The sequence below is a fragment of the Piliocolobus tephrosceles genome, chromosome 10 (assembly GCF_002776525.5).
Source record: "Piliocolobus tephrosceles isolate RC106 chromosome 10, ASM277652v3, whole genome shotgun sequence".
In the NCBI taxonomy this organism is placed as follows: Eukaryota; Metazoa; Chordata; class Mammalia; order Primates; family Cercopithecidae; genus Piliocolobus; species Piliocolobus tephrosceles.
This window is the reverse complement of record NC_045443.1, coordinates 82563276-82582455: the sequence shown is the minus strand read 5'-3', so window position 1 is coordinate 82582455 and position 19180 is coordinate 82563276. Positions and strand designations below refer to the sequence as shown.

At 31.8% G+C, this 19180-nt stretch overlaps 1 protein-coding gene across 1 annotated transcript in view; it reads right to left on the bottom strand.

Moving 5' to 3' along the window:
- Nucleotides 1-19180, bottom strand: part of LRRIQ1 (leucine rich repeats and IQ motif containing 1) — a 212485-nt gene that overhangs the window by 122455 nt on the left and 70850 nt on the right. Inside the window, 4 exon segments of the mRNA XM_023203947.1 lie at nt 10017-10110; nt 12565-12638; nt 17599-17726; nt 18050-18243. Coding sequence (XP_023059715.1) covers nt 10017-10110; nt 12565-12638; nt 17599-17726; nt 18050-18243 — 490 coding nt within the window.

The following is a 19180-nucleotide window of genomic DNA, read 5'->3' as shown; positions in this document are numbered from 1 at the left end:
ACACTAAGGAATAAGAACCAGGCCAAGCACGGTGGCTCACGCCTGTAATCCCAGCACTTTGGGAGACCGAGGAGGGTGGCTCGAGACGATCCTGGCTAACACGGTGAAACCTCGTCTGTACTAAAAATACAAAAAATTAGCCGGGTGTGGTGGCGGGCGCCTGTAGTCGCAGCTACTCGGGAGGCTGAGGCAGGAGAATGGCCTGAACCCGGGGGGCGGAGCTTGCAGTGAGCTGAGATCGCGCCACTGCACTCCAGCCTGGGCGACAGAGCGAACTAAGTCTCAAACAAACAACAACAAAAAAAGAATTTGCTAAGTACAATAAGAAATATTGTGGCACTGCCACAGTTATATTACAATAATTTGTTCACTGGTTAACATTTCTACTGTTTTACATAAAGAGTATGACCGTGTCTTAGAACAGTATTCCTGGAACTCTGAATTTAGAGAGTACATTTCAAATACATAGAGACATGGGGCTTCTATGCAGAATAATTAATGACAAAATGAAAAGCTATTTTAACACAATAATCTAATATAAATATTTGTTTTATCAGAAAAATGAACAGATAAATATATTTTACTATAAGCATATTTTATTTAATAAAACAAATATTTCATACTCCAAACAAACAAAAACAATAAAAATAAATACATTCAAAGATAATATGGAAGTATAGGTTTGTTTCTAGTTGTTGCAACTGTTGCTACATAGTAGTTGTTCAGATGGAAACTGATACCAGATCAGCAAGGAACAAAGTAATGATTTTATCATGAAATACTATATTTTGGTCATATATACTGATATAAATATTATATACAATATTTCAGGTATGGGGAACGATTCTAGGGAATGTGGATCAAGAGAGGTTGAATTTTTACATTTGGAATACTTTGACGTTATGTTCATCACTTTTATGTAAAAAGTTTCCTAATGATTTAGTATTTGGAATGCTTTTGAATGTAGACATTTAGTTTGCTTGGATATTTAAGACTATAACAATATCTTGAAATTTGTAATTTATATAATCAGTATCCAGATTGGAGTTAGTGTTTTATTTTAAACATTTTCTTCATGTTATTTACTTATTAAAGAACAATCATCAGAACTGCATAACAGAGCAGTGCATGGATTGGCCTCAAGTTCTAAATGTAGACTTACAAGAGTTTATGATGAATATATTAGAAAGTACCATAACAAGTTGATGAATGTTGGAAATGAAGTATCAGAATACTGTGAGATCTCAACATTAGTTTTTCCAGCTGGGCGCCTCCTAATCAAGGGTAGAACCAATATTTCATTTGGTGAAAACTTCCTGGTGAATATTCCACCACTTAAGAAGCTCTATTAATCATGAGTGAATGAGAGAAATTCCCAAAGGAGATTTCAAACTAAGTCTATGGATTAAGTTTTAAAAATATATTTTTTAGTATATCAGCACTGTCCCTGTAATCACTGGCTAGACATGAAAGTAAGAAGCCAATTGGGAAAATTTATAACTAATCCTTTTGTTGGTATCATGGGGTTATGCAAAGTTCATTGGAACAGACTGCTTAAAGTTTGAGTTGATCCTTTGATTAATAAATCCATATTTTATAGATTTCCAGATTTAAAACCCTTTAGATAAATGAATTTCTCAAATTAAGTATAGGTCAACTGATGTAAATGAAATTTGACAACCTACATTCTAAAGGGGGAATTACTCTAGTCCAGAAAAGTTCATTTAAATATAGAAATCATAATAGCCAAATAATTTTCATATCTATAATATAAATACTATGTATTTTCTTTCATTATTACTTATTACATATTTTCTTTAAAATTCTAAAGTACCTAAAATTAACAAAAGCAGTAAAATGTGAATATTTATCTTTACAAATTTGTAATAAAATACGTCAATTTATTTTCCCACAAGTCAATAAAATAAGTGTGCATGCTTCATGCAAACAAAATGAAAAAAAATACATTGAAAGATTATTTGAGACATTAATTTTGTTTCTGGTTGTTGAAACTGACAATGTGGCAGCTGTTTGGATGGAAAGTGACACCAGATCAGCAAGATAATTCATGTCATTTTTGCTGAACAACTAACAAAAAAATCATGGCCTTAAAAGGACTTGCTCTGAATAATGGGAAAAGCTAATATTTTTTATTTGTCATCTAGGCTTGGCCCACATAGTTACTAAGAAAATAAAAATCCACCTAAAAACAACCCATCAGATATTTTCATTATAAATAATATTACCTGCCAAGCAGTGCCTTTTAGATGTAATTAAACTCTTGTTTTTGTATGAGAAATTTCACTTTAAGATCTAGCTCCTGAAAATGAGGATCCCAAACTTGGGATTTAGGAGTACTTTAAACCCAGTGTAAAAGAAGTATAGCCCCAGAACTTGAGCCACTGCAGGTAAGTGGAAATATCGATTGTTTCTATTCCAGATGAAGGGATGCTACATCTAGAGCACCAAAGGTCTAGAAACACATTTAGGTGGCCTTTCACTCACACACACACACACACACACTTGAATAATCGAAGTTTCTGATACCCTTATGATTTGACATCAACAGTTGATATTTCCTGTAGTAATATGTCCTAGAGTTCAGTTTCTCAGGAAACCTGGGGAATGTGATACATACTATAGTAGTTTAGAAGTCTGAGTACTGTAGTTTCACAATTCCTGATACCGACAATTACTGTGAATTAGCAATAACACCAATTGTCCATTTATCAGGAATAACATTTCTAAACACTAATGTAAAATTAAATGAATTCAATAGAAAAACTTGGCGGAGGGGGGCAGAAACACGCAATTTTTCAAGCCTTTACACATTATAATGTAATTAAATACTGTAATGTATTTACTCAACAAATATTTTTGGGTGTCTGTTACATATAAGGTACTGTGTTGGTACTGTGCAACCAGAAGCAAAAACAATAAACAAAATTTTTTCTATTAGAGATATAACATTTCAGATGGCTGTTTTAGATTATATCCTTTTAAAAATTAATGGATATAAATAAAACTTCTCAATTTAATAAATCTCAGTGAAATGCTACAACACAAACCTGAAATGGACAAACTAAGTGCAATCTACACAATTCAGTACTACAGATCAAGCTGTTAAACTCTGCATAAATGAATACACGTCCTTTAAAAAAATAAAGGAAATCTACTCCTCTGCACCCTCCAGAATTTGTTTCCAAGATACAAATGGTAATTCTGTCACCAACTATGCTTTCTTCCATTCTCTTTAGTTTGCAATTCTGTTCTTGTATTCAACAAAAATTAAGGAAACTGGTCTGAACATTTGTATTCAGGGTGCCGCAAATGTCTCCAGATTGAGAATTGACCATATGTATCCAAAGGGCACGTGGTGAAGACTCAAGTATTATTAGTAAGGAAAAGTGACTGATATCCTTTCCCCAATAAATGAAGAGAGATATTTATCTCTGAGTAAACAGAATGCCAACTTGCTAAAGCAAAAAGGCAAGAGGGAAGCCATAAGCTTATTATAAATTAGGTAAGAGGCAAGAAAAGCCATCCAGACATTCGGGAGGACAGGGATTTTGTACCCTAAAGACAGCCTGTGAGATAGTAAGTTAAAAGATCTTATCTGTAAGAGAATGAAAGGGGAAGAATATGTTCTCAATACATGAGCCCAACTAACGTATTTTTAATTGCTTCCCTGAAATCACATCTGAATGAGTAAAATATTTGAAATTTCCCTAAAATAACCCATGCCTTTAGGCAGTGACCAATTTTATCTGGTAGAAATAAGAAGTGCCTGGGATATAAGAAGTGCCAGAAATATATCCAGGAAAAAAAAAAATGTAAACTGTCATTTTTATAACTACAAAATCCCCAGTACCCAAAGAGATTATTTCAGAACAGAAAATTCTTCTTGCTTTGTCTTTCAGAAGCAAAACTCTTAAAAAGCAAAAGAAAGACACGAGAAAAGAATAGCATATGTTTAGTATGAATGGGAAAACAATATATATTCCAAGTTAGAAATATTTCTTATGCTATTAATATAAAAAGTATAGAAATAGCCTATTTACACATTAACTTTAATATTAATAGAAAATATTAATATTGATTTTAAAAACTGTAGGTAAATACAATAATGGAAATAATATCAAGGGCATAAAGCCTATAAAAATCATTTTAAGAAAAAACAGATCCAAACCTAAGAAGATGTAGCCTAGCTATTCAGGAGATGATAAACTATACAAGATTGAATAATGTCCTATCTGAGGATATAATAAAATGAACAATATTTATTTAATCTTTCCATCTCTGGAAAATTTTATACTTTAGATGTTTTTAGAAATCTTTTTTAGATATTTTGTCATTTTTTAGAAAACTATGCATGCAAACACATTGTATCTAATGTACGCTAATTAATCTCTGCACCTCAATTTTTATATATTAACAAAATGAAAGAATTGAGTGTGTGTGTATATATACCTATATATATGTGTGTGTGTGTGTGTAATACCATATACATATATATGGTACATATGTCCCCTTCCAGCTCTATTCTGGAAGAATCTGTACAATAATTTGCTATGAATATATTTTAGTCCTCTATAATCCCTGGACCCTAATAAATTTGGTCACTTGTTTCCTAACTTCTTATCAGTTTGCTGATGAAAAAAATCTTCCCAAAATGCTTATTTCTGGTAGAAATACAAAATGTCTCGAACAATGCCAGAAATATATTCAGAACTAAACACGTAATCTACCATTTTTATAACTACACATATACTCAAATTTTCTCTATTGCTCACTAAAAACAATAGCTAATATTTTCTTAGTGTGCCAGGTGGGAGGCACTCTATAAAATGCTTTCATGTGGTAGCATATTTGGCCTTCACACAGACTGTTAGTGTTGGCTGATATTCTTGTTCTTTACCTTTTCTAGCCTCTCGTGCAGCAGGTTTGGTGATATGACTTAGTTACATGAATGGAACTAGTCAACGGAATGGAATATGAGTGAAGTGATGACTGCCACCTCTGAAAGCAGAGTGGTTATATGTCAGTTGTACCTTCCCTATGGTCCCTTTCCCTCTCTCCTACCACAATCCACTAGCTTACAAAAGCCAAGTGACAGTGAAGTCACATGAAACAGGTCTACAAAATGGAAGCAGCCTGAGTTTCTGACTCTGCCTACATTATACAGGCTGAACCCACATCAAATGTAATGTAAACAAGAAATAATCTAGTATTGAACCACAAAGATTTCTGGGTTATTTTTTATGAAGCCTAACCTATATTACTCTATGAAATAAGTACTATTCAAATTATAAGGTATCTAGGATTTTGTAAATACCTCTCTAAAATGAGAATGACAATTACAGAACCCAACTTATAGGGCTGCTGTGAAATGAAGTAACATATAGAGAGAGTACTCTGACCGCTATAAGTACTTGATTTCTCATCTCCTTCCAATGGTATTTCCCAGTATACCCATTTTACATCTGAATAGACTAGCTTCATGACCTTCCTTACTTTTCTTGGATATTCATCCACCAGAATTGCTTTTATTATTTCTTTATGACTTTAAATCTTAGCAAACTTTTGAGGTTTAACTAAAAGTGTGCCCCTTTAGCCAAGGCCATTTCTCCTTGTTACACTAAACTGAGATGATTTTTCTAAACTTCTAAAGCCTGTTTGCCAACAATAATCATTTGACACTAGTGTTTTATTAGATACAAAAACTCTAAGAGTTATGAGTGTAGATTTTGCAGCCAGACTGCACGGGTTAGATTTCCTGGCTCCTCTACTTGATAGCTATGTAACCTTAGTCAAGTTATTTAGCCTTTATGGGACTCAGTTTCCTCAACTATAAAATGGGATGCTGTGCTACATACATAATTGATTAGGTATATTGTGTAGATTAAATGAGAACAGTGTTGAGCAGAGAGTGAATGCTGTATTAGTGGTTTTGATCATTATTATTTTTCATGGTTATCAATTCTGTGCCTACATTTTATCTACCTAACATGATTAGAAAAATGTCTTGAAATTATGGGTTAGGGCCGGGCGCGGTGGCTCACGCCTATAATCCCAGCACTTTGGGAGGCCGAGGTGGGCGGATCACGAGGTCAGGAGATAGAGACCATCCTGGCTAACACAGTGAAACCCCATCTCTACTAAAAATACAAAAATATTAGCCGGGCGTAGCGGCGGGCGCCTGTAGTCCCAGCTACTCGGGAGGCTGAGGCAGGAGAATGGCGTGAACCCGGGAGGTGGAGCTTGCAGTGAGCCGAGATCGCGCCACTGCACTCCAGCCTGGGGGCAGAGCGAGACTCCGTCTCAAAAATAATAATAATAATAATAATAATAATAATAATAATAATAATAATAATAAATTATGGGTTATATTCAATTTTCTTAATAATGTCCAACATATTAGGACACTGCATACAGGAGGAGTTCACTAAATACTTGGTGATTGAATAAGAACCCATATATAATATGGTTAACATGGTAATGGGAAATAGTAAATTTTTGTTATCTTACCACGTTCTAAGAATTGTTCTAAATAAATTATGTGTAATATAACATTCAGTTCCCATAACCACCCCATGAGATTATCATCCTCATTTTACTACTGGGGATTCAGAGACATAAAAAAGTTAAGTTAGAGCTGGGCGTCGTGGCACACACCTGTTGTCCCAGCTACTCAGGAGGCTTTGGTAAAGGAAATGCTTAAGCCCAGGAGTTCAAGGCCAACCTGGGCAACACAGAAAGACCACATATCTAAAAAAAGAAAATTAAGTTACTTGTCCAGGATCACATAGTATGTGGTAGGGGTAGAATATTCTTGCTTTAAAATGGTGGTTTTCAAACTTTAGTATATATCAGAATCATCAAAAGGGCTTGTTAAAGAACAGATTACTGAACACCCTTCCTAGGTTTCTGATTCAGTAGGTTTGGATGGTGTCAAAAATTCTGCATTTCTGCCGGGTTTCCAGGTGATGATGAATGATGCTGGTCAAGAGACACACCTTTGAGAACCACTGTACTAGGTCATACTCTTTCATCTGTGCTGCACAGCTTAACGTACACTTGGAAAAGACATTTCTAAACTGGAGGTTGACAAATTTTTTTCTAAAACATGTGGAAACATGCAAGATTTCCTTAAATAACATTGCACTATTAGGAATTTTTTGGAAACCTAGCTCTAAAGAAAAAAAAAAGAAAAAATGACTTTCTAGGTCAAGATAATAACTCTTCTAAGATATACAGGTTACTAATATGCAGTAAATTACGCAGGTGTTTGAGTTAGTGTAAAAATGCTTCTGTCTTCTTAACCAAAGACCAAGTAACAAATCCAGGAGATAAATTAATTTTCATATGTCCACTGTGAAATTTTGACACTAAGAAGAGTGTCAGAGGTTTGCAGTGGCTTCAGACAAGAGGGGGAAGACAGACTATTCCCCAGACTCTAATAGCTTGTTCTACAGGTACATTAAGTCAGATATGGGAATTTTAAACATAATCAGACATTTAATTCTTCTGTAATATATCTCATACTCCTCTGAAATTGTCAGATCCGGGGTCTTCTTGGACATGGTCACAGCTTGCAGAGAAACCAAATCAGGGCAAAGAGTCAACAGCTTCTGCCCTAGGATAAGGTGATACAGGATTTTTTTTTTTTCTTTTTAGTCTATGTTTTGTTCATAAATGCATTTTAACTGCCTGAACAAGTTGACAAGTTTTCCTGATTTGACTTAAACTCTAATGGTCCTAATATATATTTTGCTACCTAATATATATTTTAGTAAATGTGTGCCTTCCCCTATACTTAGCATGTTTGTATTGGCAAACTCATTTTCCTAAATTGTAGACTTGTTTCTGCTTGGCTTGTCCTGCCTTGATGTACCAGTGAAATGACAGTATAAATATGTCAAATGTACAATAAATAATGTGAAACCATCTCACAAATGTATGTTCTGAGCATAAGAAAAGACAAAAGTGTAAGCCAGAATGATCACCAATTCCACAGTGGAAAATTTCACAGTGGACATATGCAAAATCTTTCAGTATTCTGGGAGGGAGGTAATTCACTTAAACTTCGCAAATCAGTAATGTTCTGTTGATGTGTAAGAAAAAGCCATCTAAGTTCAGGGGAAAGAACCAGTAGAAACTGAAGGCAGAACTATAGGAACTGACATAGGAAATTAGTTCCCACAGGCAAAGTTAAAAGGATACATAGAAGACTGGGCACAGTGGCTCACATCTGTAATCCCAGAACTGTGGGAGGATTTCTTGAGCCCAGGAGTTCAAGACCAGCCTGTCTCTATATGAGACATCTGGAAAAATATTCAGAAAGTTGTCATCATAGTAGTAGGGCTACATTAGCATTAGTCCAAAGATTTCTTTGGACCATTCTAACAGAACTTAAAAGCAAGCCTAGAAAGTATCTCATTAGTGCTGCTGTGCTTAGCCGCTGCACACCAAACACAAAATAGAGGCTATTTAAAGTAATGCAATGAAATTAAACACTGGGAATATAAAATTCCAGAATACAACCAATACTGACCAGGCATGCAATGAAGCAGAGAAATACGATCCAGAATCAGTGAAAAAAAAAAACAAAAAAAACTCAATACAAGTAGACCTTCAAATGATAGAGATGATGGAACGAACAGATAAGGAAGTTAAATTACTACAGCTATTATTAATATTTTCCATATGTTCAAGAAGGTTCCATAAAACATTAGCATGATTAGAAGAGAAATTACAAATGTTAAAGAAATACATAAATTTATATAGATGAAAAATATATCTGCAATCGGAAATGAAGAATAGATGAGATAGAAAGCAGAGTAGATACTTAAACAGAAAATATCAGAGAATTTGAAGATAAAGCAATAGAAACTATTTAGTTAGTGAAGCACAAAAAGGGAAAAATAATAATAATAAGTAAACAACAACAGCAACTCCTGGGATAATCCAAATGGTCTGATATTATTGAAACTGGAGTCCTACTAGGGCACAATAGGTAGTGAAAAGGAGAACAAAAAAATCTGAAAACAACAGCCATAAATTTTCCAAATTTTATGAACATGGCAGATCCAAGAGGTTTGATAAATCCCAAATAAACTAAATGCAACCACACCAAAACATATTATAGTCAAATTGCTGAAAATCAGTGATCAAGAGAAAATCTTAAAATCATTCTTAGAGAAAGACAAGAATGTCAGTAGACGTTTCTCACTGGAAACAGTGAAAGCCATAAAAGAGTGGAGAGATGTTTTTAAAATACTGGGGGAGGGAACTTATTGCAAAAAAGTATGAGGTATTTTTAAGGTGATGAAAGTGTCCAGTTTTTCAAAATATTCATATTCATAAACAAAAATGATAAAAATTATGTAAGTTATCACAAAATAGCTAATTTTTGAAAAAAGCTGGTGGTCAATTTGGGGGAAATGATGTTAGTATATTATTAGAGGTGTAAATGAGATAACTTTTTTTCTATGAACATGTATTAAAACTTACAAAATATTTTTCTTGGTTTGCATTAGGTATTGCCATATTCCAAAGAGAAGCAAGAATTTAAATATGCTTATAACACAAACTTTTTAACAGACACCATCCTTCTCTTTTAGGAAAATAAAACAAAACCAAATTACTCTCAAAAAGGAAACACTTTAAATAGGAAGCTATGTAATTATATGACTGGCAAAAAAGCAATTATCAACAAATATATTTTCTATAAATGCAAAACCCAAGTTAATATCACACTAAACTTGTCACCTAACGATCGGTTTACATTACAATTTTAATTTCAATTTTGTATTAGTTCACATATGTGCAAGAAAATTATTTTAGAATAAAAACATTTTTAAAACTACTTTTACAAAACTTTTTTGGTTTAAAATAACTTTTAATTTTTCAATTAACTTTTCCCAGGCAATTGTTATTCACAGGACAATTTTTATCAAACTTTTTTCTGCCACTATAATAAAGGGTATTCATGGGGTACAACAATGCTTCTTTACCTCCAGTTTGTTTCTTGAAGAAGTGGGTTTCCAGTGAGAGACAATTCACGGAGAGAATAGCATGCATCGAACCATTTCATGACACTTTTAAGATCTACAGAAAATAAAATCATTTTGAAAGTTATCACAGATTTAGAACAAATATCATAAATCTATGACCACTGTATTTACTGGTTAGCTATTAAAGAAAAGCAATATTTTTATTTCTTCTGCAGAATACTATATGCTTTTTAAAGAAGACTGTATTGAGTTAAGAACACAGACTATTGTCAGAATATATGTTTCTACCATGTAACAGCTGTGTGAACTTCTGTAAATCTACTTTACAATTCAGGTTCATATCTGTCTTATAGGGTGAGGATTAAATGAGATGATGTGTATAAAGGACTTAGAATAGTTTGTGCCAGATTGTAAGCAAAAAAATCTGAAGAAGTGAAATCTAAAGTAATAGGTTAAGCATTAAAATTGAATATATAACTAAATAGAATTGCATGGACCTTTTTACCCTTAAAAAAGTGAATATTGGGCCCGGTGCAGTGCCTCACACCTGTAATCCCAGCACTTTGGGAGGCCAAGGTGGGCGGATCACCTGATGTCAGGAGTTCGAGACCAGCCTGACCAACACAGAGAAATCCTGTCTCTGCTAAAAATACAAAATTAACTTGGCATGGTGGCGCATGCCTGTAATCCCAGCTACTTGGGAAGCTGAGGCAGGAGAATCACTGAACCCAGGAGGCGGAGGTTGCAGTGAGCTGAGATCGCACTATTGCACTCCAGCCAGGGCAACAAGAGTGAAACTCTGTCTCAAAAAATAAATAAATGAATAAAATAAAGAAAAGAAAAGAAAACTAAAATGACCTGTCCTAAAATAGAACTAAACTAAACCCGGTAGGAACAAAATTATTCAAAAATTATTCATAATTAATTTGACTTCCTGCAAGAATAAAACAACATCCTTTAAAGGAAGACAACACCACCCTGACTTACTGAACTACCTACAATGCTCAATGTAGAATTGTCTACAATGTTCAACATATAGTTAAAATTTACTAGACATCCAAAGAAATAGGAAAACATAAGCCATAGTTATGAGAAAAGCAATAAATGGAAACATATCCCAAAGAAAACCAAATGTAAAACAATTTTTGCACAAAGATGGCAAAGTAATTTAACTATGAAAAAAAAAGCTTGTTCAACCAGTGTGGCTGGAACAATTTAATATCCATATAAAAAATGAACTCAACCTCTACTTCATACCATACATAAAAATTAATTTGAGAAGGATCATAGGCCTAACAGTAAAAACTGAAAGTACAAAAACTTCTATAATAAAGCACAGAAAATTATCTTCTCAATCTGGGAGTGAAAAATGTATTACAAAGGACACACAAAAATAACGAAAAAATTAAAAATATCTACTCATCTAAATATATCATTTAGAAAATTGATAGGTAAAACAAAGGCTAGAAAAAAATTTATAAGACAATGATGTCCAGAATATGTAAACATTTTTATAGATCATTAAGAAAAATAAAAATAGTCAGATTTCAAAATGGTGAAACACTTGAATAGACACAACAAAAGAGGTTGCAAAAATCACCAATAAACACTTGTAAAGAGGTTCAACATCTTTATTCATCAGGTCAGCGCAAACTAAAACCACAATGAGATAACGGAGTAAATTATTAAACACTCTTTAGAATGGAGCAATTGTAACTCTCATTTCTGGTGGGGTTGTAAAATGTTCCAAGTACTTTGGAAAATAGTACGACATTTTCTTTTAGAGTTACACCTACTCTATTATGCAACAATTACACTCTTACACATTTACCTAAGAGAACAGAAAACTTAAGCCTGCAAAAATATTTGTACAAGAACCATAGGAACTTTGTATTCATAACCCCCAAACCACAAACAATCAAAATATGTTCAACAGGGGAATGGATAAACGAATTGTAATATATTCACACATCCCTTACACTTCAGAAAAATAAATTAATATATATATAAAGTGGTAGAATGACAGATGCTAATATCACACAAAGAAAGTTGTAGAAAAAAGGAATGTACTGTTTTATCCAATTAATATAAAGACAAAATTAATATGTGGATAAATTCAGTCTGTGGCTGCCTCTAGGAGTAGACTGACTGGGACTGGGATTGAGGAAATTTGGAGGAAAGGAAGGAGTGAGTCAATTCAAGTCATGATTCTTTAATAAATTTTTAATGGGTGACTACTCTATACCTGTTAGGAAGGTATACAGTTTGCTCATCTTCATTAGGATATTCATTTCATAAGCAAAAGATTAATGACTTTTAAATAAAAGCATAAATGTGACTTTGGTTAGGCCTACCAGAAAGTTGTGAAAGTAATATGACTGTAAAAGTGGAAAGAAAATTTCAAGTGAATTATTTTGGCATGCTTTATTTTACAGGTTTATTATATGTAAATGTCATTAGCTCATGCATTTAAAACAACCCCTTATCATATTTGAAACAGAAACTCAAAAGTCTATTATTTAAAGTATATATATAATGCTAAACTTACCAGAAAGACAATTGTGGCTGACATCTAGCTTTTCCAATGAAACAAAATGAAAAAGCGGTACAATTTTGGTCAAACTGAAAACAAAAACATAAACTTCATCAAAATTCTAAATTGGAAAGTCCTTAATGTTACCATTGTAACTATATAACAATACATTTATATAATACAATTATATAATAATACACATTTTATACAATTTTATATATACAATTAAAATTGTACAATTATAGCACTTGCTAACCGTGCATTTTACAAATGCAGTAATTATAGACTTCTAAGTATTTATGATGGAAGATTTCTATTCATTTTTTTAAAAGAAATCATGAAATTACTAATTTCAATCACAAAAATCATGGATTTTGATGTGTATTTGCTATTTAAATAAGTGTGTTTTGTCCTAATTATTTTGTTTTGTATTCATATAAGGCCAAATTTACAAAGAATACATTTTTTATTTATTTTTCTGCCTGTCTGAAACATACAACCTAAACCCTTAAGGTACAAATGAAAAATCACTTTTCAACAGGAGAAATTGCTACTTTTCAACAGGAGAACTAACTAAAGACTATTTTTATTTTAAAAAAAATCTTTCTTTATTAATTGAAAGTATTATAGTACTGTAAGCAAAATTAAACTGGGCTTACTTTTAAATTGGAAATATATTCAATATATAAATAAATGAGTATAAGAACAGAATAATATAAAATGTTTTACCTCAATAGAATTAACTTAAACTTGGTGAAAATACATTGATATTTTAAATTAATACTCATTAATTATGCATATTATAATCTAGTAATAATCAATTTTCCTCCGACATTTAAAGGTTTTTATTGTTTTCTAAGTTATAATTATTATCAAAAACTCATATTCAAACAAAAATTGTGATATTCAAAATACCCACGTCATTGGAAACAAAAGATATAAAGGGCAAATTAACTTCAGTTTGATTTGCATTTCCAACTAGGACACGTCTACAGTTACTCTGTAACATAATATCACATTACCTGTAGCTATTTGGAAATTAAATTAAGCCAGTTCATCTGAATCTTTAAGCAAGATAAAAACTCCTTCATAAAATATATATATTTGCCACAATTAGAAAAGTCTTCTGAATTAATCCCCACTATAAAATATTGGAATTCCATAACTATTCAAAATATGCTTTGGCTCAAGGTCTATCTCTGGTACCAAATAAATAAGTATGCATTAATTTTCACATTTATTGCTTTAGTGTTTTTTATACTCTCCCTCCAGTTGTCCTGGAAGGGTCCTTTACCTCTTTATTTCTACAAACTCACTGTCATAGAAAACACCACCACCATCATCACCAACAACAAAACCTCTTATTTTTATATTCTCAGGTCAGAAGCTCACAGAGTAAACCTGTGAGTGGAAGCTTCATGGGGTCTGGCAGAAGATTAACCCTTGTATTGACCATCACTCTTCTCTTATACTATCCCTTTCTGCATTAGCAACAAGAAAGAAGATATACTACTAATGAAAAAGTAGATTATATAATGAGGCTGGGAGAACATCTCTCTACATGTTGCCAATCCTAAATACAATATTAGCATTCATATTAAACATAAAAGATCCCACTTCTTAAAAGCAATTTCCAGGAGAAAAATATCCAAGGTAATAAAAGTGAGAAAATATTGGCCATTACATACACTGAATTATTTGTATATATACTCCATAACAGTGAAATTTACTGAAATCTCACCTGGATATTAAAGTAAAGAAAAGGCAAAAAAGTCAAGGGAAGGGAAGGGAAGCAGGGTGGGGGTGGGAAGAGATGCAGGGATAGAGGAAATTCAGGCTTTACTCATACACAATTAGTGGGTTTAAGTCTCAATTTTCTGACATTTCCTATTCAAGCACGTTCTGCATAATTATTACAAGTAGTTTATATATATATATATATATTTCAAGTAAAAATAAAATTTAATAAATGTACTTATTAACAAGAAAATTGTTTTTGTGCTCTACCCTTAATATATTTCTAATACTAACTCTTCACCCTTCCAGTGAAAGGATTTTGAAATATTAATAGTAATGGCATATTAAACCATTCAGAATACAATATTTTTTTCTTTTTACAGAATATCCCATGTTTTTAGGCAGTAAGTTATATGGTAACATATAGGTTATAAAAAGACCTCAAATGAAAATAACCAATAAATAATTTTTGAGAATCAACAATCAATACATCTTTGCAAAAATCAAAGCAAAGAAATATACGTTTTGAAAAAATTTTTGTAATATTGAAATTAATCTTTTCAGATAATCATGCTGTTAAAATCATGTTTGTTTTCTTCTGAAATTTTAATCAAGAAAACTGACTACTCATTCACCTTTATTCATTAGGATGGTAGAAACTTAATAGTATAATCCTTTTTTGAAAAACCTCTAGAACTTTTCCTTTTACTGACATTCTGTGTATATTGTTTCCAAGAAAATTCAAACCAGAAAGACAAAGGACATTAGTGAAAACCTAAAACCATTTGACCTTGTCACATTAGCCCTGGGCATTAAAAAGATATAAATTTCAAAGACGACAAAAAGCAAAAGATTTATACATGAACAGCCAATGGGCAATAGTTTCCACTTTCTGCTCCTACTTAAGAGTCTCATTGGAAGTAAAAAGGCTTATAAAGCCAGAGAGCCATCCAGTTAGAACTCCACTAAGTCAAACTTAAAACAGTGACATGTCTTAAATGAAAATTTAAAACAGAAATCAGGATGAAACAAGTATTTCAAACAATATGTACTAAGTACCATTCTTTATATTATTCCATTTTTTGGGGAAAAAAAGCATATGGACACATAATATCTTCTTTGTGATGAAAATATCAAAAATTAAAGGAAAAGTATATATAACTTAAAATCCATACCAAACACAAATCCAAATATCACATTATAAAATTATTCTCCCTTTCCTCTTGGATCATCATTAAAATCCCATAAAATAGGTAAGGTAGGCATTACCACTTTCACATGTGAAAAAAACTGAGAGTCAGATAGTGAGAGCAGAGTTGCTCAACATCTACTGACCAAGTTGCACGTTCAATATTCAAACACAGATTTGGTTTTATCAAACTTAATATGTTTTTAAAAAAGTCATTTCACATGTAAAAGTATAAATTAAAATAGATAATTTCTACAGTTAATGAAAATAAACTTGTGAAATATTCCAAGGTTGAAGATTATCTTTACACTATAACATTACAAAATCATTTTAGTATTCTATATGTCCTTTGCTATCAATGACATTTCCCTGGTGCTCTTGGGCCTTCTCCCTTCATCTTCTCAATAATGGTAGAAGGTTACATGTACAAAGAGCTCTGACAGACTCAAAAGAAAAATATTCCAATATCAGTGACAATATTATTTAAAATTTCAAAATCACATATATTATATAATAATTTTACTTTTTGGTATAGATGAGTTTAAAAAATTAAGTTCTTTTATGCCAAAATGCTCTGTGGGTGTAAGGACATATATTACTCATTTTCCTATTCCCCAAAGTAAACACCATCTCAATAGTCAAATGTTTTAAGATTATGCAAACAAAATTATAAATAGAAAACATTTGGATTAATCATTCCAATTATCATGCTCAATTCTAAAAATATTTAATTCTCTAGTTTATATAACTCCCATTTTATCAGCTTGATATGCATGTCATATCATACCGATAGAGCAAAAGTCTATCAGCTAGTATTAAATTTCATTTTTAGAAATAGATTGTCTTTGATCACTTAAATTGCCCAAAGAAATTAAAGACATTATTTGTCAAAAAATTTCTTGATTTTCTTTATAATCTCTTTAAATATTTTATGCTCATTAATGTTGCTTGAGATCCTCTTTTACAATATATGTTAGGTATGTCAATACCTCCGTGACTTACTGCATATGTCCAAAACATAGCTGAATATTTCATTTTGAAAGTATATTCTGTACCTGGAAAATATTCTGAAAATATCCAAGGAGTTTATGAATTACTCAAATTACTTGTACAGCATTATCTGATGTAGCTGGCTCTGGGAACAAATGTGCTTTTAAACTCAAGTCACAATTTAAAATTTTTAAATTTTAGATTGCATTAAAGTAATTTGAGAAGATTTTTGAATACATACTTGTTTTCCAATGTCAAAGTTTAATAGGTGGAAGTTAAGTCATTTAGTATATACCTGCCTAAAAGATAAACACTATTGTGGAAGAGATTGAGAGATGATTTTATATGTCTTGGGGGAAAATAGGTATATATGTACAAATTATATTGTCCTTATTCACGTGTTTTGTGAGTATTATATAACTTAAACAATTTCTTGTTAAAGATGGTTTCTTTCCCCTACTCCTTGTGCCTTTGATGAAGAAATTAATCATATTAGAGTGAATGGATTTCAATGAAATATTAAGCAGAGGAGAAATACACATATTGTGCTCCTGTTTTGGTTTAGCCAGTTATTCTCAGCAAAGATCCAGATGTTTGGTGGTCTCAAATAGATCTTGAAGCAGGTACCCATTTCAATTTAATGTTAAGGTATTTTTTTAAGTGTTACTTTATATCCTTAGGGAAATCAAATTTAAATCCATCCTAACAGTTTCAAAAAGACATGCAAGTTGAGAGCAGATTAAAAATTGTCCTTCCAGCACTTAATAAGTACCATTTGAGGGAATGAGCCATCCTTCTGAATTGAATTAACTACCTCCTGTATTTTCCAAGGACTATGCTTCTTATAAACATAAACAAATTTGCCCTGAGAGATTTACAGAAGTGCATCTTTGAAAATAAATAAAATTAGAAAGATAAATTGACAATTAAAATTCTACTAAAATTTTAGGGTATGCCAATAATTCATTGTAATTTTTTAAAATTCTATAATGTTATCTTTATAATTTATATACTAATTTATTTTGATGCAATCTCATTGAATTATTAGAGAAACCTAACTTTTATGGTAGTTTATGAACATCACATATTTATTTTAAACATTCACTGAATTTATTTCTTAAGTATGCTTTTACCTGTTTTGAGAGACAGTAAGATTTTGTAGTAAAGGCAGCCAGTATGAAGAAAATGCTTCCACAGTTGAAATGCTGTTATCATCCAAGTGCAATTCTCTTAGTAAAACAAGATTCTCCAAGGATGGAAGCTATATTTAAATGTGGTTCATTAGTTTATATTAAACAAAATATTTTACCATTTTGTCCAATTAAAAAATATAAAACCTTCCAAAACTAATAACAAATAGATTCTGATAAACTGCATATCATAAAGTATAACAAAATTTTTTAATATGAATAAAATTTCTATTAACTAACTGTATATTTAATATTCTTGATATAGGTTACTTCATAGTGAGAAATAAAAGAACAAAAAAAATTATTCAAAATTGCTTTTAAAATGTGATTGGCATTGCTATCAAAAGAAAAGTGTTGCATTAATCACAGAAATCAATTAATTCAAAGCAATTACCTCATTCAGATAATTTCCCTGTAACTTCAATATTTGGAGCAATCCACAATTTTCAATGCCCTCAACATCAGTAAGATGATTATGGGAGCAATCTAGGTATACAATGGTAGGTGTATCACAAAGACCTTTTGTACTAATTAACTGATTGTGGTCCAAAATTAGTTGTTGAAGATTTTTCAAAGATTCTAAACCACCTAGAAGAAAAAAGTTATAAGATCACCTGTGTCATACAGTCTTCCAGACTCTAAAGTTTACATTTTTTTTTTTCTAAATAATTGCACCTTTGTACTTCTCACTATCATTAATTACAAGTGAGGACTTAGTACAAATTCCTGGTGAAACATATCTTATAAATTGTGTTATTATTTAAACTGCCATTTGAGTGACATATTTTTGAATGACATAATTATCTATCAATTGAAAATTGCACACAGCACTAAAAGGCATACACTGGGAATGAACGCTTTATATTCAAATAAGAATAAAACAAGGGATAGATATAAGGACTTTTTTCTTAAAAGAATAGTTTTTAACTCATTCCAGAGCCTTTGAGCTTTGAATCCTTGCTTCAGGTTGCATGTATAACATGAGAATGTCATTTTCCTACCATTTGAATGACCTTAGATTCCCAAATGAAGTATGTACAATCTATCAGAACCAATTAATTAGTAGCATATTCTTCAGGTATTTCAATATTGTCATAAGGGACCTCCTCTTTGACCAGATACACTTAAAATCAGTATGATATTATCTAAAAAATATTAGATGAGCCTTAGAAACTATAACTCAGTGGTCATAAGGAAAAAACTGAGAAGGTTGCTTAAATAAGCCATCAAGAGTTAGCATGAGAAAAAGATGCTGAGGAAGTCTGTAAAAGTTTCATGGAAGATATTAAAAATCTAGAAAATGTTCTTTAAATTAGATACTAGACTATGAATTTTTTTCTGTAGGTGTTACTCTGTTAGTTAAAATAAGCAATTCTAGAAACTGTAAGTAAAGTTTAAGGTCTTCAGTAAACACTGGTAAGCAGAATGTCTTTCGTGAGAAATATGTATACAGGAGTCCCTGAGGTTACATTTTGGAAAACTGTGCTTCATTCTGATTTTCTTGTCAGACTCCTACAAAGTATAT